The 22,820-nt window shown below is 33.8% G+C and overlaps 1 protein-coding gene across 2 annotated transcripts; it reads right to left on the bottom strand.

The window, feature by feature from the left end:
- Nucleotides 1-776: 776 nt before the first annotated feature.
- On the bottom strand, nt 777-22,642 carry LOC106176241 (uncharacterized). Of its 2 annotated transcripts, none has more exons than XM_013558540.2 (12): nt 22,458-22,642; nt 20,094-20,205; nt 16,149-16,242; nt 15,732-15,786; nt 12,778-12,918; nt 4,778-4,938; nt 4,073-4,174; nt 3,476-3,621; nt 2,550-2,721; nt 1,707-1,819; nt 1,318-1,402; nt 777-1,148 (listed from the first exon to the last, which is right to left on the bottom strand). In XM_013558540.2, the coding sequence occupies exons 1-12, from the start codon at nt 22,570-22,572 to the stop codon at nt 1,095-1,097; spliced, it is 1,350 nt and encodes a 449-aa protein (XP_013413994.1). In that variant the 5' UTR covers nt 22,573-22,642; the 3' UTR covers nt 777-1,094. The 2 variants fall into 2 exon arrangements, with proteins under 2 accessions (XP_013413994.1, XP_086856691.1); XM_087000565.1 differs by lacking the exon at nt 22,458-22,642 and adding an exon at nt 20,413-20,597.
- Between the last annotated feature and the right edge of the window lie 178 nt (nt 22,643-22,820).

The following is a 22,820-nucleotide window of genomic DNA, read 5'->3' as shown; positions in this document are numbered from 1 at the left end:
ATGCATTTCTGCTCACCATTTCTGAAATGACATTACAAAAGAAAAATAGTGAGATGTAACCATGTTTAAAAATCTTGACTTTCTTCATAATGAAATTTGTACACAATAAATTTACAATGTAAAATTTATTTTATTATTATTTTTTGTTTCTGATTGAAAAGTCATTTGGAATCGAAAAATAAAACATTTTTATGTATACATTTTATTTCATTAAAACATACAAGTATAATTCTCGGAAATATTTCTAAGAACTTAACAATTGTGAGCAAGTACATGCAATTTCCATATATTTCTAGAACAAGAACTATGATCAAGCTCTTAACTATTTTTCAGATATATAGTATAGCATGTTTAACGTGCTGATTATATCTCTATTACATAAATACAAATATAACATTCTTCAAACTGTTTAGCTGCCTTTGAAGAAAAATAAACTGACTTGCTGCCTATGAAGTTCTTTATCTTTAATTTATTAAAATAGGCTTATGATTTTATTCTATCTGTTACTTTTTAAAGTTAAATAATTATACTGGAAAAATGCAAACTGCTGCTTTGGTTTGTGCATATCTGTTGACAAAACTTGATCTTACGTCTCTTACCCTACACATACAAAATTAAAACGAGGTTCATTTATAACCTTACAGGTTGGCATTTGTCCTTTGGAATATTTGTCTTCAAGTTTTACATTTGTACCCAACATGAGTTAAACCACTTTTTTTTAACTAGGTAACTACACTTTTTTTTAACTAGGTAACTAATACTGTGTTTACACCATCACCTCCTAAATATGGCAAGTTACTTTAACCTCATTCAACCTGTTTAAATCCACATGACATCGGGTTGGAAAAAGGTAATGCTGCTGGTACATGCTTATTTATTAAACATCTTTTGTCCATTTATTGGCATTCCCTTGTTTCTATGGCTTTTGTGTTGAAAATGACATCAGATGAAAAGTAAAATTACTTCTGCTAACAATTGGGTTTCAATAAATATGTAATTTTATTGTTTATTTGTTCTGTGTTCTACTTGTTGCTTAATTTTACTCCCAGCTATCCTGACACAACATTTGCCTTTTCCTTAGAGGTCTGCATTTCCTAGAGGTCATGGTCGGCAACACTCTGCTGCAGGTATTCCTGGTAGAGGGATTGCTGAAAATACATAACGTTTTCATCCATAAAATCCTAAAAAGGCATAATTATTTCATCTTTGATAAAGTATTTGATATTGATATTAAGACAACGATATGATGATTTATAGTAAATTACTTCACAGTGGAAAACAAGTAAGTAACAATCATATGTCCTATAGCATCCATACCTTCTTGGTCTTTATCATGTTTTGCACGTAATCTCTCTTTTCCATAAGAGCCTTCTTTTGCTTTCTATTAAGAGTTGGCTTCAATCTGTGAAATAAAAATGTCAAAGCCTATTAAATCTTTTGATATTAAATACAATTGCAATTTTATCATTTTAAATACATTTTTCTAATCAAATAAAAGACGCACCCTTTTAATTCCATATTGTGCTACAATAATGACTAAATATGCTAAATATGTGATTGATTTCAGAGTGACAATGGCATACCCATACTTGCTTACCACGATTCAGATGCTTCTAATATAATACTCATAAGTACCACACATCTAAAAGCATTTTTTTCTTTTGTTTGTCCAAAGCTTCTAAGTCCATGTGTTATCATTTGATTACCTTGACTTGAGTTTGGCCACAATCAGCAACACGAGGGAGATGAACAAGAAGAATCCCCAGGTATGGTAGTGGTAAGCTTTGGGTATCACATCCCACATTCCTTTAATAGGAGCCTGAATAATAAGAAAAGGCGTAGTTAAGCTAAATAAGAGAGTAAACAACATTTCTTTTTAAATAACTGTGCATTTTTCCCATTATGATGAAGCAGCTATCAGACCTTTACAGCCAACATCTGAGCGATGGCAGCTGGACTGATATTGTCTGTTGCAAGTGACTCATATTTATAACATCAACAAGGGATTACCACTCAAACAATTTTATCAAATATGTTGCTCACATCAAATTACCATATCAGACATATAGACAGACTCAATGTCACTGGTTATTTGTTAGTTGGTCACTTGTCCATAAAATGTTGCAAGCAAACAAATGGGCAAGCTAGCTATCAGCTCAAATGGTTATCTGCGTTGACCTCTGATGTGTTGGTTCAGTTTTCAAATTTGGTGGTTCAAACCACAACTCTTTTTCAATGACAATTAATTTATTTTGTGTGCTTTTACACTACTTTACGCTACAGCCACAAATTTTAATAATTTGCATAAGAGATAACATATGGACTGTATAAGCCAAAGGTGTTCCATAATGACTCTTAATCAGCCTTGGATGCCCAGGTGCCACCTGTTATCTTAGCAACTGGCACACTGCCGCTTCCTGTTCAGTTGCCTAGGCATCTTCAAATAATTTAATTACACACACACATCTTTAAAGAATTAAACCTAACACCCCCACCTTGAGAGAGAGAGAGAGAGAGAGAGAGAGAGTGTCTCATTAAGCCACTTTTACCATGTAAAGCTGCAGGGTTTCTGCTCCTGATCTTCCAAGGGTGCTCACAAGAATGTCTTTGCCAAGATTGCTGGCCAACAAGTTAATCAGCAATAACAGTGGCAAAATAAAGCCAACTAATCCCAGCAGACAGCCTTTTCCTCTAGCGCTGAAGTTGTGAGAACTTGCAGCACTGAAACAATGTCATTATATCTTAATTTGTAAGATAAAAGTACATGTGTCCTGCCAAAATAAGTATGTTGCCAAAATAAGTACACCTCAGATGTGTATAACTGCCAAATGAAATGAAACTTCATACACATTTTCAAAAGGTACACCAAAATAATTATTTGAAATTTAAAACAAATTTGAGGGATATGATGACTAAGATGGTATAATTTTTATGACAATTTTTCAATGAGGAACCATCTTTTTTGCACAACTGCATATTTGGCAAGCATAATGTTTAAATTGTACTCATGCCACCACTTTGATTTTCACTACTTCATACCCATTATTTCTAGGTTCACTTATAATATTTTAAATGTTCTGAAATAAAAATTTGCCCAAAAACTACATTTTGCTGCTTTTCATTTTTGTTAATTATCAGACATGTATTTTAGAAGACTTCTACTTTGGCATGACACATGAACAAAAGTTGAGAAAAGAGCAAGGGCACCTATGTATCATTTGAAAGCACACAATGCATTTCTGAGTCACAAAAAATTTACTTGGTTACATAAGTGAAAAAGACAGTATCTCAAAAAGTCCCTTATCTTCATTCTAGACATTTCAAACTTGCAGTGCTGAGGAAAAGCACTAGATCAAACTTCAGTGTGTTAGTTGGGAACACACTACAATTACAATCACAACAATGACAAAATTCAAATTACATTGTTAGTTAATGATTTTAATCCTGCTCCATAGCTAAAAATGTTCAAACTTACTCGTCTTCATCCAACTTGCGATCAACAATTTCTGCTATCTGTTCACAGTCCTTTTCCAGATTATTCAGTGTGTTCTGGATGGTTTGATTAATAGATTTCTCCACATCTTTACAAACTTCCTCAATCTGGTTCACACATCTGCTTGGCTGGGGGACAAAGTAATATTGAATCAGGCATTAAAGCTCTTTAAACAGCATAGAAAAATAACAGTTTTAAATGTGAATACAATTTCATAATGTGTTACAGACAAGGTGGAAAATGAAATTGAAAAACTTGTCAAAATAAAAGATTTGCAGTTGACTTTTTATTTACTGAATCAATGCCCTCCACCTTCAAACTGTGACCTTCACTTTTAAGGGGATTAAGAAAGATTAAATAAAGGAATGAAGTGGGTACTGAAGAGCCTAATCTTATATAGAGATAATATAATACATCCAGAACACAGGTAATACTGACTATATCGCTGACTCACACAAATGTCAACAAAAGGTTATCAGGAAGCAATGATAAAATGTCTCAGAGTCAACACGGACCAATGTACGCTGTGATCCCCACATGATCATAACAGACACACCCCTGCTGCTTATTGCTATTTACCTTGCCACTGGCATTGGGGATGTATATTGTGGGCATATCAAACCCTGTACGATTCAGACCTGGTCTTTTACACAACTCCTGGACAATCTGCATCATCACCCTCTGAAATAATAATAATAATAATAATAATAATAATAATAATAATAATAATAATCTGCATCATCACTCTCCGAGATAATAATAATAATAACAACAACAACAACACAAAATATTCTTTTTGATTTATCAAAAAAGAAATTTCGAAAAAAAAATGTCCCAGATGAGCTTGATAAACATTATACAACTATCAAAAAGTTTGTGTTTAAAAGGGCACTCACTCATTTCACAAGATTACAGTGTGACCCAACACATTCATTATATGCTCACTTAATTGCAAAAAGTAACTGTTTGAAGCATGCTCTTTAGCAGAAGTAAAACAGTATATTAAATTTCTGTCATCATTCTTCTTTAATTAATCATAATTTTCAACTATTTGTTTGAGTTCCGAGCCCTTATTTTGTGAACTGTTTAATAATTTCATTTAACCCTTAAAATGAAGTAATATAACCCAACTTCCCCCCCCCCCCAAAAAAAAAAATAAAAATAAAAAAAATTATAATTAATTTATATTCAAGAAATAAAAGACAATCACATTGAAAGACTTTATAATCTTAAATATGTCCATCTTATGCTGCCACCTGTTAACAAGCATGTAACAATTCTTACTTGACGGTCACTTTCATGTCCTGCCTCGTCTGCCTTGCTAAGGTAGAAGCGCATTCGATCTGCATGTTTTACACTTAGATTCTCAACCAGATTCAGGGTTCTCTTGCATAAGGCTTGACCAATAGGATCAAAGAATACAAAGATCAGATCTGCCATGTCACCTGAAAGTCAAACAATATTTTACTGATCTACATCAATTCTTTCTTGCTCATCTTGTGTCGCTTGTGTCTTATAAATTACCAAATGTGATATCAAATGCAAATTTTAACTAAACAAGGCAGCAAAGCTGTCAAATGTACAGACAAAAAACAGAAAATAATGATGCAAAATAGGTCATTTTGCCAATTTTGATGCAATAATAAATAATGCTTATAATAGCACTGTTAGTCAACACTGAATTTTAATCATGCACAACAGGTAACATGGTCAATAACAAGAGCTGACCCAGAGATATTTTCTGACAGTATTCCAAAGTATCTTTGTCCATCCATCCTCTATTTTGATGATCTTCCAACAGAAAAAAAAAATAAATATCAGTCAATATAAACTTAAAAATCCGAACGTCTTCCGGAAGCTGACCCAGAAGATGGTCTCAATCCATCCCTTCAATAAGATTACAGTATCAGGACCATGAGAGACCAAAGTCACATGATGAAAGTCTCAATATTTGAAAAATGATGACAGTGCATAAAATAATATTACATAATGTTTGAAAACATAAATAACATACAACTGCTTATGTGGAAATACAGAAAATGTGCAGAGCTTCAGGCGGTTAAATATCACAAATGCAAGTGTTTGAGAAAAAAGTTATTAAGGAAAATAAACAAAACTAGAAAAGCACTCCGAGAGTGCAGACCTCTGCCCAGGCAGCAATTGTTATATATATATATATATATATATATATATATATATATATATATATATATATATATATATACATATATAAATTACCTGCATAATTTACCTCCATAATTATCACTGCTTCCTTATTATTAATCTAGCAGAGAGCTTAACCTTTGGGAGTTTACAGGGAGATATCAACAAGTGTGCTTTATGTAATCTCATTTAATGGCCTATTAATAATCAATTAGGCAAATTACTTTATAACTCAGAGCTTAGATAAGTGATACCCAAGGGAAATTTACAGACTGACCCTCTCAAAGACCCTTCAGGCCCATAAGTCACATCTTAAGAAAAGCACAAAACAATAATGCACAAAATAGGAGACTACCAATTCTGATGAAATGATACATTATGTTTAACTGCAAAGTCAACATCATATTTTAATTATGCACAGCAGGTAACACCGACCAAAGTAAAAGCATAAGGTTTCAGGCCCATCAGAGTTCAAGTTTATACTTAGAAAGTGCCAGAATAAAAAAAAAATGAAAATTTCACACAAAATTGCATAAATTCAATAATAAACGATAACCCAATTGACCTAGCTTTCTAATTTTAATTGCATGCCAATCCTAAAAATCATTCTCATAAGTTAAAAATAATAATAAGTAACACAGTTTTCTTTTCATAATGTTTGCAGTAGCAGTGCAAAAAGATTATTGTAAATTTTGATGTAACATTGCATAATAAATTATAGAATAATTATCACCAATTTTTGATTATTGATTACAAATAGCATGGACATGTAGAAAATTTGATTACCATTCGGCTTCATGTCCATGGGAGCTCCGAGTCCCACAATGAATATGCCAAAAAGTTAATGAATATTTCACTCAAATGTATAACTTCCAGAAAAAGAAGCCAATTAGACTGCTTTTCCAACTCAGGCTGCATTTTATACAGTGTTTCTTTTTTTAAGGTTTGACAGTCATAAGTAACACGGTTTTCCCATCATGGTCATCATGGCAGCAGCACCAAAAATTGTGTTTTCTTCTATTTTGAAGCAACATTACATAATGCTTAACAGCATATATGACCATCAACTTTAATTTAATAGAATATTAGTAACATGGACTTTCAGAAAACATGACAAGCAAAGGTCTTCAGAATCATGGAACTTCAAAGTCACACCTTGAAAATGCCAATAAGTGAAAAATTAAATTTTCACAAAAAACTGTTTAACTGCCAGAAAAAATTACCAAACAGACTGCATTGCCTACTGAAGCTGTATCTTAGACCCACATTTCTTTCTTGTAAGTTTGATAACAGTAAGTGACATGATTTTCTTTAAATGGTCATCATGGGAGCAGTGCCCAAAATATGGGTTTCTTCGAATCTTGATGCAATATTACATAATGTTTAACAGCATAATGACCATCAATTTTTAATCATAAAATATTAGTATCATGGATATTCAGAAAATGTGACTAGCAAAGATCTGCAGGCTCATGGAACTTTTAAGTCACATCTTAAAAATGCCAAACTGTAAAAAAGACAGCACTGTTCTGAAATGGGTTTATTTCCATTTTAACACTTTTTAAACAAAACAAAATAAACAGTATACTTCCATTTTTATATGACCAACTAAGAAAATTGATGAGATGGGAAAAATATCAATAGAACAGTGTTAAATGTCCAATTTCCTCCATTCTGAGATTCTGAACATAGTTGATGATTGAATCTAACAAACTGCAATATGATATGATATGAGTTTATTTCCATTTTTGACACTTTATTACACAATACACGATATCAAGTTTACCATCATTTTTACATAATCAACTAACAATGTTGTAAAGATGCAGGAAATATCAAACAAACACTTTTACGTATCTTATTAGTTAAATAATGAGACTGTTAACATGGTTAAGAATTGAATCTGAGGAAATGTGAAAAAACAGCATAACTTCTAAAATAATGGCCAGATTATGCTGATTTTCCAACTCAACCTGCATTTTAGTAAGATTGACAACTCCTGTAAGTATAATGACAATTGGCCTATCTGTTTTTCTTATATAGTGTTATCAGGTTGCATACATGTTGAAAAGAGTGAAAAAATAGCATAACTCCCCTAAAAATGGCTTGATCATGCTGATTTTCGAACTTGATCTGCGGATTATGAATCTTCATCAGTTTTGTAAGTTTGAAGCCAAAAAGTAAAGCGGTTTTCCACTTATGGTGTTATCGGTGCTGCATATATGCTGAAAAAAGTAAAAAAAAAACCAGCATAACTTCCCTACAAGTCACCCGATCATGCTGATTTTCGAACTTGACCTGCGTATTATAAATATTTATCAGTTCTGTAAGTTTCAAGCCAAAAGCCAAAACGGTTTTCCAGTTATCGTGTTATCGGTGCTGTATATATGCTGAAAAAAGAGAAAAAATAGCCTAAATTCACTAAAAAATGACCCAATCATGCCGATTTTCGAACTTGACCTGCGTATTATGAAAATTTATCAGTTCTATAAGTTTCAAGCCAAAAAGTAAAATGGTTTTCCACTTATCATGTTATTGGTGCTGCATTTATGCTGAAAAAAGAGAAAAAATAGCCTAAATTCACTAAAAATGACCCAATCACGCTGATTTTCGAACTTGACCTGCGTATTATGAATATTCATCAGTTCTGTAAGTTTCAAGCCAAAAAGTAAAACAGTTTTCCACTTATCGTGTTATCGGTGCTTCATTTATGCTGAAAAAAGTGAAAAAACAGCATAAATTCCCTAGCAGTGACCCGATCATGCTGATTTTCGAACTTGACCTGCGTATTATGAATATTCATTAGTTCTGTAAGTTTCAAGCCAAAAGAAAAAACAGTTTTCCACTTATCGTGTTATCGGTAAAAGTGCACGGCGACGGCGACGGCGACAGCGACGACAGACGCAGATGATGGCTATATGTACAGACACATCTGTGTCTGTACATAAAAAAGCTGTTTTCCAAATGTCTGAGAAAATAAAATAAGTCTTGAATGCAAAGCTTTCCCTAGAGAGCTGTCCAGCCATCATTTGGATGGCCATTGACCTCAAAAGACAGCCTATATTGCCTAAGATGGCTGGACAGCTTACAAAAATTTTGGTAATTGAATGGTTGGGTGGTTGGGCTTGCTTGGGTTGGACTCCCTGTGAATAGACGACCAAATTACAGATTCACATTTTGGATTCCCTGTGCCCCAAATTCTGGGGAAACCCCTGTTCAGAAGACAGCCAATATAAAGAGTGGCATACCCAACCAACTGATCAATTTGTAAAGAAAATGACAAAGTTAAATAATTGAAATGCAAAATTATACACAGCCTGAACTATTTAGAACTAAGAAAAGAGGAGAAATTGAGATATAAAAAGGTTAATATTATGAAAATTAACTCCCCCCCCCCCCCTGCAACTACAGTCCTGGGGGAAGCCCTGCTTGGATATGACTATCTCTTATATACAGCATGATCCAAGAGATAAAAAAATATATATTATTTTCTATGCTTATACAACTGCATGATGGCTCAGTCAATTTAATAACCTTGAAATGGAAGACAGCTCAAATATTTTATTATTGGAAAGTAATCATAACTGTGACTTTTCACAAGTGTAAATCAGCACATAATAACTAGTATATAATTATACATGGCAGAATAATAATAATATTATTATATCAAATCATCATTGTATCATATAATATGAAACTTCCCACTTAATTTGCACTGTTTGCAATTGACAACAGTGGTTATAGTGATAAATAACACCTTCAAGCTCCTGCATCATCAATTACTTAACAATTCCCTATGCCTGTCATACATCACCACAATATTCAAGAATTACACCTATATATTTCAGAACTATAGAGGAAGAACCAATTCTAAGACACTGGACTTTGGACCTTTCAATATCAAGTCACTTAATAACCTGTAAGTTGACTATGAGTCACAGGGTTCTTGCTGTTATCCAGGTTTCCTTTTTACCACTGTCACAGCCATGATACTTGTGTTTCATGTACTAGTAGGGTGTTGGGATTCTGCATAGTAAGACAGGTGTGGTTCACTTTATCTTACATTAAATATGCAGGCAGACACACAAACACACATCAATACACAAACACCAATGATTTAATCTTTCACTTAAATAGCCAAAAAAAAAAGTTGATGGAAAGAATTTTTCCAGGTTCATCACTTGCAATCTCAATTAATTCTAACAGTTGACTTGTAATTAGCCAAGTGTTGGATTGATCAACCTTGTGCTAAAGACTCATGTAATACGATCCCAAACCCCTTTTTACTCAGGTGACCAATTTGTTCTTAACCTTGGGACAGGACTGATCAATGTTGTTAACATGACCCTCGTCCAGACTGTGTGGTATGCACTATGTCCACTGGCTAGACAAAAGTGATATGGCCTTGTGCATGCAGTACCCTTTGGGCTAAGATGAGTAACATTTGGTATCCATTCATGTAGGCCACAGTGGAAGAGAGTGTCTTTTAAATTACATAATTGTAACATTTACAATTCTTTATCTTAATCCTCCAAACGGTTACCAGTTCTGTTCTACATTGCAATTTGGATATGCAAGGCATTCCACCTTTGAATCATGGTGTAATTGTGCAAGGTGTGTGTGTGTGTGTGTGTGTGTGTGTGTGTGTGTGTGTGTGTGTGTGTGTGTGTGTGTGTATGCGGATGTGCTGGATTGTTTGCATCTTAATTGCATAAACTTCTAATGAGAAATTTCACCTTTTTTTCAACCAGGAAAGAAACTGCAGGCATATAACTGACACTGACCATCACACTTGGGTTTAAAATGCTGAAAAACTGCTAGTGCAAAGTAATGATTCATGGAGTCCATTAACTTTCAGCTCAGACATCCCCACACTCCCCTGTCCCTGTTTACAGGACACTTAGGCAATAACTGTCACAGTGCCTTCCTCTCAGTGGACCTCAATTTCTGTGAGACTCACTTCTAAAAGTAACAGGTGTAGCTAGAAGGGTACTTCTTTGTTAGGATCACCCATAAAACGGAAACAGACTGGCCACAATCAACCCAAAATGGTTTACAGATAATCTTAAAGTTAAATCACAATTTCCTGTTAGTTTCAATGGAAAATCCATCTGTTAAAAGCATGGAAGATGATTTGACCATTTTTCAGGGTTACATTTCATTTATACCTAAACCATGGCCACCGCAAGCCATCTCATTTTACACTGTCTGCTCGGTGAGATTTTATCCACAAAACCAAATCCTGAAATCAATTTCTCCCAATTCAGCCAGTCTGTAGACAACGCTGTGAGTCAACACTTAGCTGCCACTCAGGTGATTAGACCTCAGGATTAGAAATATAATGAATGGGTACTTTGCAGTAAAGTACAAAAGAGTCTCAACATTTTTTAAGTTCATTACAGTTAACTTTATGAACTGTGACAGTCCTACAGATATAAACACAAGAATAAATGATCAATTTAGTTACAGGACACAATCAGATCCAAATGTGCTGCTTTTTTTTTTATTTTTAGACTTACAAACACTAGAAAAATCTTTTTTCCTATTCTTGGTCCAAGGAAAACTATTTTTATTTCATAAAATAGCTTTATATATTCTAAAATATAGATAAATAAACATAAAATAAATAAATAAATGTGTTTGTGTATACATGTGCCATTCTGATATAAGTTTTCCATGTTTTTTTTTAACAGTTCACCAGCCAAATGTATTTAAGTTTGGGGAATCGGCAAACAATTGCACTCGCTGCACTAAAATCACATTGGCTTGGCAGGGAGTCAACTTATTAGTATACAGGGATGGAAATCCAATATTTATGAGCTAAATGTGGTTTCGTATCTTAGGCCAATACTAGTAATATGATTAAGTAATAATGCTGGAAATTTTTTGCACCAGTAAGACATATATTCACAGGCCAACGATGGAACGAATTTGCTGAAATATCTGTTCAAATATGGATTAGGTTGCTTTTCTACAAAAATAAATAAATAATTAATTAATTAATTAATTAAATAAGTTTTAATTTTACTAAGGACAAGATAAACATAAATAAGCAACTGAACCTGAAGTCTGAATATGTTTTTCTTAGCTATTTCTCGGCTCTTAAGCCACCAATATACTTTGCAAATATATTTTTCCTTTCACTAGGTAGAATTTATGAAGTATTATTTTTATTTTCAAATAAAATGGACATAAAGCCTGAAATGTATATATTCAAAATACATAAAGTGTGACAGACTTTTAGCCAAAATTTAATTTCTAGGCTCACATCAACTTATTAAATTACTGGTAGAACATTCTATCTGGCTAAAGAAGTTGAAAATGTCATTCTCCCATTAAATGAGTATGACTACAAACATTATGAAACAGAAAGAATATGCAATATTATGATTTACAATTAAAAATACTGGTTACTTTATTTCATATTACCATTTAGAGAAGTGTATGTTTGCTTAATGTGATTCTATTATGGTTACTTTTCTCAGCTTGAACATAAGATCAGTTATCATACAGTCTATATTTTTGCACGTGAGCAACAAGCAAGCCTTTGGCGACCACCTTGCTGTTAACATCTTAAATTACAGACTTGTCTGGCTTTGTCATATTTTCTAAACTCAAAATGATGCCAGTGATGCAAATTTCTGAGGACAATTCTGATAACTCACCTAAACTGGAAATTGGCAAAGTAATTATTGGCCATAAGAATATGAAAAAAAAAACCTGCCAGTTTCCTCTTATCTGTCTATTTTATGTGATACCTTGCAGTGTTCAAAAATGAATCATAAGGTTGCTGAGATGTTTGTGTTGTACATGTATATGATCCAAATAAAAAGACCAGAGAAGGTATGGTGCAGCAAGTGCAACTCAATTCTGCTTAGCTGTTATCAACAGTAACTTGGTTACATTACTGCTGTTATTTTCAGTTTCATAAAAGTCCCCACAAAGTACATTTCTACTCATACCATCAGTCATTGAGAAATTTGTATTTGAAAAATCCGCAGTTTGCAAATGGTGGTGTGAACAGGGTATATGAAATTGCTGCGGTTGATTCTTGTGGCTTTTGTGCAGTCTGAATGCAAGGAAGTGGGATTAGTTCATTGAGAGTGAGACTACAGTCTTACCTAGCCACAAAATTGCTCGATTCACATCAAAGGGATATTTCATGTCACCATCTACAAGACCTGGCGTGTCCACAAAAGTCACCAAACTGAACTTCTTCTGTTTTGATGTTGAAATTTCCGTCGTCAAGTAATCGGTAACACCTGAAACGCAGGTTAAATCATTTGTTACCAAATGAAAAGATACAGTCATAATCAAGTCTCAACTTTATTCCATTATCAATGTTGCCAGCATACCATAAAATCTATAATAATCTACCATTATCAAAATATATTTATTTTAATGAAACAAATCTGTACAAGACTAATGTTGTATCAGAAATTAAATGCTTCATACATTTTTAATCACCCGTTAAGGCAGGCTTTAGATTCTTTCACTTTTGCCTGTGTGAGTGTCACATATTTATCTGATACCAATATAATAATGATCTACTCAAATCCAGAAACTGTAAATGCTGAAGACAATTTTTTGAAATCATGGTTCATGGTCTCGTTATGTGTGTACACGGTATCACCTGGTTTATGATTGTTGGCCCAACCGACAGCCCTTCACTTGGCAGCTCCCACTTTGATGAAGGGGATAGCCTCCAAATGAAGACCTACTGGAGACACCATTTTGCCATCCACTCAAAACCCATTCTGCAAAACATCTTCTCTTCTGTTGTTCATTTTATAAATCTTTGTGTCATTTCTATAACTTTCAACTCAGACATGTACATCCACAAAACTCCCCTGTCCCTGTTAACAGGAAGACGACGCCTGCGATAAATGACTGTCAAAGAGCCTTCATCTCAGTGTCCTTCAATTTCTGTGGGACTAACATCCAAGGGCAAACTGATAAAATCTTGATATATAGTCTTTTTTTTTTTACTTAAACCTGGTTAACTAGGTGATTTCCAAGTGTATATGGTTCTCAGAAAATGACAACTGTGAAATAAAACATAGTATTTTTTAAACTATGAAATACATTTTTAATATTCTGAATATTCCTTTTTAATGAAATAAATCACCTTACAGTCATATTCCATCAGTTTAACTATCAATTGATTGAATTTTAAACATAAATGTATATATTAATCATTTCTTTTTCAAAAACTAATTCCTAACTGTATCCTAAATGGTTTCAAAATTATCTAAAAATGAACTTTTCATTTCCTATTTAAGCTTCCATATGATCTCATATATTGTTATAAAATATCTACGCATGTAACAAGTTTACAAGTTTTCTTATTCAACAGTTTGACTTTTTTCCATGTACCAAATTCTTATCAGGTAAGATATATATAATCTAAAACAAAACAAAAAACAGAATGCTGACACTTATATGAAAATCATTTCAGCAAATCAGATGGAAATTGACCAAAAGAGAGTCAAATCAAGAATAAACTGGCATAAAATCAACCAATAAATATAAAGTAAATAAAACTCACAGAGTTTTGACATTTCAATTAACCTACGGCAACTACCAAATTCTAGCAGAGCAAAATCCAGTGTCCTCATTTATAAAACAGTATCTATGTCCTTCCTTAAGGTCATGTCCCTATGATACCATCAAAGCAAATTGATTAAAACAATCTAGACACCATGACCTTGTTAGGACAAATACTTTTTATATAACTTTCCTCTTATAGCTCTACTACTTGGATATCAGCACTTAGTACTAAAGCCCTTTTTATCTTGCCCAGCTGTTCACCTAAGGATATCAGCACTGAGCTGTGGTATAGACCATAGTTTTATACATAATTCATGCTTATTTCCACTCAAATGCCCCAATACCATATGACCATCATGCATATGTATATATATTTATAGGCTTGTGGCACTGAAAATGCACAGCATATACATGCTAATTTCATACAAGTGTATACTTTTTTCTTTGGTGGGTGAAATTACTAAAATGTTGCCTAACTATCACCTTCTAATTATAACAAACATTTGGCTAAAATTTTAGTTTTCTAGCTTAACAAAATTTTAGCATAAGTGTAAGTTTAACCTTGGAAATTTCATGTATTTTTTCATAAAGTCAAATTTGCTCTATTATGTGTTGAGCATCCTCAAAGTATACTTGCTTATAAAAAATCCAAAGAGTGGATTTACACTACAGTATTTTGAGCCAATCTCCACTTAATAAGTGTCCATTTCTCTTGCTTATACATTAAAAAAGTTTGCATTATCTGCATATGGATGCCTGTAAGACTGAATATGTCCACCTTTATAAATTTTCTTTTCTTAGTTTTAATTTCTCCATATCTCCAAGGCTGTTGAGTTCTGTTTCTTAGCATATGTAATGTGCATCTATCACTGTGCCTATGCAGTTGGGCCATTTCCTGGTCTAGTTTCTGACCAGACAGCTCTTCACCAGGCAGCTTTACACTTCACAGAAAGACTGCCTTATGAGGAGCCGCCTGGGCAAAACACTCAACAATATCCCTCTTGAAGAAAACCTGGGATGACTATGCGATTCCTATTCCAATATTTTCTTAGGTTTTGGAGATGCAATAACACAAAAACATAATTAAGGTTAAAGATGGATTAACTAGACTAGTGATAACTAAACATAGGTTTTCAGTGGACTAATTACAAAGTTCTTTTTTTATGAAAATAAACTTATATTTTTCTAACCTTTTAGTTTATAAGGAGGCATAACATTTCCAATATGGAAAATACATGATATTCAAATCAGCAACATTAACAGCTAAGAAAACAACAGAACTGTGGACAATACTTTGAACATGGCAACGTCTGGGCAAGGCTTTGGACCTGTCCTTATCCCTAGCAAGTGTTAGTCACTGATCTGTCCTCAAACATATAATAAGTACAAAAACTATCTTCCGAAAGTTGCAGATTTATACTTAATATAAATGGGGGCATTTGAAAAAAATACTGGTGATCACTCCGTTTTATAGCCAGCTGGGCATAGCTAAGATTTTCTCATTCTAATTTCCTAACATGCCTACCTTCAATATCTCGCAATGGCTCGAAATGGGGATAGAGATGGAGGGTTGCATTGCCCTGAAAAAATGTAAAGAACAATTAACACATGTGGACTATCTACTTATGAATATCAATTTTCTTCCAATAAATATTCTTAACTGAATGGCTAAAATGCACTTCAATATTCAAATAAGAATACTTGCAACCTTTTCATGAATACATGAACAAACATACAGATATATATATATCTGCTGATATGAAATGGTGGCAACAGATAGGATTACCTGAACTTGAAACACACATCAACCAAATATTTAAGTAAAATCTATTAAGACTAAAATGTTTTCAATAAAACTTGTGAAAGCACGTTTTGAAGGACTAAATATATGGCAAAACCATCTTGTTAGTTTCAAATTGTCATACTGATTATAAATATTTACCGTGAGAGATTCCCTCTTCTTCCCACTAGTGACAAAGGTGAAGCCCTGTGTCTCAATAGCCACCCCTGTCCGCTGCACATGCTCCTCCACATACCTGGTAAAAGACACCACAATATTGAATACCAAGGCTACTCAACTCAATTAAATGGCATCAAATGCTGTAGAGAAATGAATGCCACTGGTGAAACTTGAGAGAAAGTACCTTATAAAACTACAGGCCTCCACAAATACAGACAAACTTCCCTCCTTTCAGAACTCATCCTGGGACTATGTTCACAGTCAAATTGTAACAGCAAAAGTTTTGTACATGCTACCTCAGCAGAGAGTTCAATTTTAATTAATAACAATTACATATAAGCCAATCTAATAACATGGTGGAGGTTGGGGGCAAAAATGGGGTTTTTATTCAGCTTCCTGAGGATAAAACTATTAATAACATGGCCCCGCAGAGTTAGTCCCTTCTTAATTAAGCATTCAAAGTAACTGGAAACACAACTTCTGCTTTCACTGCTAACCCACACTTTACACCTTGTGCATACCATGAACATTCTGTTATGCTGCTGTCTGCAGATCACGGATCAATGTTTTATAACTATGTTCATGCTATATGCATAGAAAATTGTAAGGCTTCTGTGAATGTCTGCACTAATTAGTATGACAAAGACAGTAAATAACAAATGGAGTACAATTTTAAAGATATAAGCACAGGATTTTTTGGGGGTGGTTGGGTTGGGGTACAAATTTAAATGCTGCAAAACCAACAGTAAATTGTTATTTTGTATGTGAACTGAATATTTTATTATACTACGTTTTTTTCCCCCAGACAGACCCATTTATTTTCACTGATCTTTACCCTTTTCATAAAGTGTCAAAATGATAATCAGTAGAATTTACACGAGCAGACAGGGATTTGATCCACTTGATCCTTCAATGCTGTGCTCAGGTAATTGTTCTATTAAACTAATGGACAGTCTACACCAGCCCTGAATGTATGGTAAGAACAGAATACTACTATCACATGCTCATTGAATCAATTCATTACATCTTAACAATTAATCAATATGTAGTACTTGCTGAAGTCCATGAGTCCTGTTGCTAATCATTTATTGCATTAAGGCATGAGGGGGGGATATATAAAAATTGAGAACTGAAATAAAATTCTACAATGATTATTGAAAAAAATTATGAATATAAGAAACTTTTTAAAATATCAATAAGCTTTGTTAACTTGGAAAAACCAACAATCTCAAAGAAAAAAATGCACACCAGCAATATAAACATAGAGTTGAAATGAAAAATACTGATGAATACCTTATTTATAAACCACTTTTTTATTCTTGAGCAAAAGCAAAAAATCAATGAAATGTCAATGGGGCAATGCAACTTCTTGACATAATGTTCTCGTAATTTGTAGCCCAGTGCCAGTCTGAGTGATCTGTCTTTTACCCTCACCTTCCTCATCCATCAGGCATCACCTGTGGGTTGGGCACAGCATGTGAAGCTACTCTACTATCAGCACAGAAACAATCAGCCAGACAGACAAGCTATATTTCACAACAGTGAGGGAGAAGAGATATGCAACAGACATCTCTCTTCTGTCAAACATGAATACAATGTAGCACACTCCATTCATGAAATATGATCCCCATCGTGAGGCATTTTAATTTTCGCTTCAATATTGTATGGTGACTGTTTAATACTGATGATTGGTTTCCACCAACGCCAGCACAAAAACACATCAGAGGCTACCTCTGAGAGTTACATAACCTTTGGCTCTAGCATAGGAGTATGCATGTACTAGAATTCCTAACATCACAAGGCCATGACTTGCACTACTACCTTTACGTCTGACCTTTGGACATTCCACAAAGTTGCCCTAGTGCTCCATTTTTTCCATCTTCTATATTTAGTTCTGTATGTTTATAAACTTCTCACTTTTTGCTCTATTGAACCCACTTTTCAATCAATTCTTACACCAACTACTATTACATTGCTTATTGTTTGCATAATCAGTGTTATCAATGTATACAGTTTGACCATGACAACGTGTAGTCTTGATGCACAAAAAAGACCCTCTTAAAAAAAAATAAATTCTAAAATTGTTTAAACCAGGCAAATTTGCACTGGTTATTTTGGAGGGGATCTGCATTTTGGAAATGCATTTGCATGCACAGGGAAAGCACAGTCCACACATAACAGTGTTTGTCAAGAGTTATGTAATGTCTGTCTACTGACCAGGTTGAAGGTCAAATTCTTCTGTGCCCACTCCAGAACAACCAACACCTGCTATTTTTATTCGCAATTATTTTCCCTCAGGTCTTAGAAATTATTAAACATATTAACAGGCTACTTTAGATTTAAATAATTTATTTTTAACAGGAATAATCTTTAAAGAAGCTGGTTTTTTACTCAACAATACTAAATCAAATATTTCATAAAAGATTTAACCACATAAAATTCATTTTCAGTAGACAAAATACATTATTTTTTCAAGGGTTTCCCACATTAAGATGTAATCCAAGGACAGTTCTAAATTCATCAGTCATGTCCCAACAAAACAGACATGACGCAGTATTTCACAAGAAATGCTCACACGCCCTTCACTAATCTTGTTATACTCACCACTTTCAATAGGTCATTCAGTGCAGAAAAAAAAGGACACAGTCTTACAAAGTTCAGCAGGACAATTGCACAAAGTCTCATAGACAGTCCCATGTGAATAGACTGCAAATTCATCTAGCTGCTTTCAATCATTCTTTAGCTTATATGATATTCTTTAGGCTAGTCAGTGTGGCAAGTATCGGATCATTGTACAAATCCCCATAACTTTATATAATATAAATAATCTCCTGACTCTCTTAATCATTTGTATTTTTCAATTAGTCTGACTTCTTCATCTGTCCTGCTTGGGATAGTGAAATATTATAACTTTCTTATATAACTGATGCTGTAAACAAACAAAAAAATTAATGTCATTAAAAAAATTTATTAAAAATAATAAATCACTTCTAATTTTGACTTTTTGGTATTTCCTAATGAAATGTTCCAAATGATAGTCTAAATCTTGCTGTGTTGAGTACCTTTTATCATGGTTTTGACTGAGTATACAACATGGATCCAGACAGAGCTAAAAATAGCTGATAACCATAGAGACAGCATCTCTGCCCAGTATAGCCATATAAATTAAGGAATGCAGTCCTGGAAAAATATTCTGATGTTACTTAAACAAAATGATTAATAGAACCTCTTCAAAAAAGCTGCCTTCTTTTTAGGCACCCTACCATATTGCACAGGAGGTTAATTAACCTAGCTAACTGATCATTACATATGAATATAACTGCTAGCTGAATATATGCATAATAAGTAGTTAGTCAATAGTATTATGCATACAGGTCCTTATGCAGTGAGTCAAACATGGGAACAAAAGGTGAAAAGGAGGTCACAAATCAGCTGGTTTGAGCAGGTATTTTCTATTAAAATGAAGAGGAACACCTGAAGAGGGTACAACATTTTCAACTCATTTCCTCACACAACATGTTAATATGTTGTATGAAAATATTTAATACCGGAATCATCATCATTCATTCATTCTTTCATAAATTCTCCAGAGGATCACTGTCTAGACATGTGCAGCAGAAATACTTAGATGGTAAAAAATGTGAATTATGCATCTAAATACATATCAGACAAATCTATTTGGCAAATTTGTTTTTGCTTTTGAACATCTTATTGAGATGATCAATAATATTGTAACTCGCAAAATAAACAATAGTTTGACATATTTCTCAGGAATGCAAACTCTTCTAATAGCTGGTTTTGTTTTATTACCAAAATAAAAAGTAGAACATGAGCCACTTTAATGAAATTAATTACTGCAGGCAAGTTATCAATTTCCATCCACTTACAAATAATATAGCAAGCCCATCAAGAGTGTCAATTACTTACCAATTAATAAATGAGCTCTTTCCTGCAGAGTGGTTCCCAATTAAAAGGACGGTGATTTTTTTCCTGGGTGCCAACAGAGTCAGTCCTAAATTTTTTGCAATATTCACCAAACCTGAAGAAAATTCATCACTAGCATCAAATATAAGTTCTACATATTCCAATATTTATAAATATATTTCAGTTGTGTGAAATATTCACAGATAAAAGAAAATTATTCTATGAAATACAGTATTCAACACTTGCAGATAACAATATCAAATAAATATTCATATATCACCAGATGCCAATTTACAACAAAATAATTTACAAGCCATCATACCCATGTATGTTTACTGCACCCTTGATAACAACCAAGGCATTTTTTTCTGAGAAAATGAACTACTTGGCAGCAGCCAGTTCTGCATCACTTCCATTCCTTGCCATTTCCAGACAGACACAATTATTGATTTTGCTGAGGTTAGAGAATGACTGGTGTGGAGAGTGGGAATAGGCCATGTCTGCACAGCTACTAACACCAGCACAAGACTCACTGGCTGTGCTTTAGAGTAAACTGTGGGGTAATTATAATGTCTGGCTTTGTTGAAAGTTCACAGCTCTACACAGCCACACCTGCACTGTCTGAACTTTTACCCTAGGTGGTTTTTACACATATTTTATCTTATAGCGTTATGCTACTGTTTTATATTTGGCCATGACAGTCCAATCATTCTCTCCCTTGGTTTATGAATGAACTGACTCACTGCAGGTGTCTGTCTGGCCTTCTGTTGGATAAAGATAGAAAAAAGGATGTGGTGATGTATGATAATGTAGCCAAAGATAACATCTACCAAATTATGTATTTCTTCTTGTTAAAGAAGTAAATGAGGTATGAGGCAAAATGAAAGCAGAAAAGGCGACAGCTAGAGGATTGATCAAAGTTTCAATAATATAATGATTTATCACGGAAATTCAAGGGATTCTTCCAAATAATTAGGTAAACAGTTAAACATTTCATAAATAAGGACATGTACAGTATCTCTTTGTTTTATTCTTCCTTCCTTTTCATCCAATAATGGAATGTTTATTTTGTCAACTTGGTTTCCTGGCAAAGCAGGGTGTAGGTCATATTGAATGTCTGAGAGAAATGCTAATGTTAGTAATGACTAAGACCTGAAATGTATAGACTGAGCCAAGGAAATGCACATGCTGAAGAAGTCAAATCAAAGGTGTTCCTGATTGGAACCGTCAGTGTGCTGATTGGGATAATTGTACAAGCATGTCATAATTTTATCTTTAAATTAATCAAAACTTGCATTACCTGATAAAATAATCACTTATCTACAATTCCTTCCAGGAACAAGTTCTCTTGGTTATTCCCCATCTATTATGTTTGTACTCAATGTAGCAATAGATTGTTATCCAATTCATATTTTTCATTTTTATTTCATTTTTATTTCTAAAGTAACTCATGAAATGCCCTAAAATTGTAATCAGCATCATAATTTATAAGAAGCCACACCCACAATGCACCTTCATGTATCATTTATGGTACCACTGTTTCATGATAAAGAGAATCAAAAGAGCCACACCTTCTTCAATTCATAAATTAGAGAAAATGCAATAAAAGTGTTAAAGCAAGTACACAGAAGCTACAATTTCTATACCTCAATTTTTTAAATGTCAATCACCTGTCCCAGTTTTTTAAAGCTCTTAAACTCCTTCGACTGGTAATCAATGACATTCAATACTGTTATTGCTTGGTCACCTCACAAAAGAGATGACCAACTATGCTTAGATTATTAATTTTCTCTCTTATCATCAATTTTCACAATCACACCTCACAGGGTCCCACAGCTAAATGTACCAGGTCATTAAACAAACATTACATTTTGCAGCGAGGGAAATGAAATGCCAGGTTAGATTGCATCACAAAACGATGGTCAATTCGCTACCAATCCGAAAAAAATATTACTAATCTCACATTCCTAAAAGAGCCTACTGCTATCATCTCATCAAAGACGGAAATCGACCACTAATCAAAATTACTTATGATGACGTCTGTTAATTTTGATCACGAACGTGATGCATGATCCAGCAAATTGACACAGGATGGGGTGACCTCACGGCTAGCAACTTCGACAACTTTTTTTTTGAAACTAACTTGTAAATGCAAATGATGAAAATCTTAATAAAAAGACTAATTGTTGCCTTTTCAGAATTGCATAAAAGTGCAAAGAGTCTTTGTATTTGCGGGGAACACCCTGCCTGTCTGGGCCAGACGAAAAAATTGCATAACTTAGGATATAGTTTGTCCAGAAGCCGGTCGCTGAAATAAATGGAAAAACTATCATTATAAGCGAGAGTTTATGTAAAATGTTAACTCACCAGTGTCTGGATCGGTATACAGAGTGTGACATTCTTTCAGAATTCTTTCATTTACAGAGACAGTGGCTGAATCTGCTGTGTTAGCAGACGCCCTCTGTCTCACTTTCCCTGACATTCTGTTCGATTCGCTGTCAAACTTGTAAGTGATTTCATGCCCCTGGAATTCCAAGGAGATCAGACCAAGCTCGTTTTCGAATAGTATTATAAATTATATATCCTCTATGGAATAGCAAACTTTATGAGTGAAAAGTTTTATTCAATCATTCTTAAAACAAAATAATTAATTACACAGTACTGTAGTCAAAGTTTTTACTTTTAGAAAGAAAAAATATTTTGAAACCCCTTACGGGTACCGTCTGCAGG

This window comes from Lingula anatina, chromosome 1 (genome assembly GCF_051362555.1).
Source record: "Lingula anatina isolate TDL-2025a chromosome 1, LinAna3.0, whole genome shotgun sequence".
NCBI classification, from domain to species: Eukaryota; Metazoa; Brachiopoda; class Lingulata; order Lingulida; family Lingulidae; genus Lingula; species Lingula anatina.
Note: the sequence above shows the minus strand (reverse complement) of the source record. Positions and strands in the feature narration are given on the sequence as shown.

Bases quoted from the DNA above. Each gene is read 5' to 3' on its own strand.
- LOC106176241 (XM_013558540.2), bottom strand. From the start codon at position 22,572: ATGTCAGGGAAAGTGAGACAGAGGGCGTCTGCTAACACAGCAGATTCA. The intron at 4,939-12,777 runs GTAAGACTGTAG...TTTGACTTTCAG, and splicing joins TCGAGCAATTTTGTGGCTAG to GTGACATGGCAGATCTGATC. The intron at 1,403-1,706 runs GTAATCAAATGA...TTTATTTCACAG, and splicing joins GTGGCCAAACTCAAGTCAAG to ATTGAAGCCAACTCTTAATA.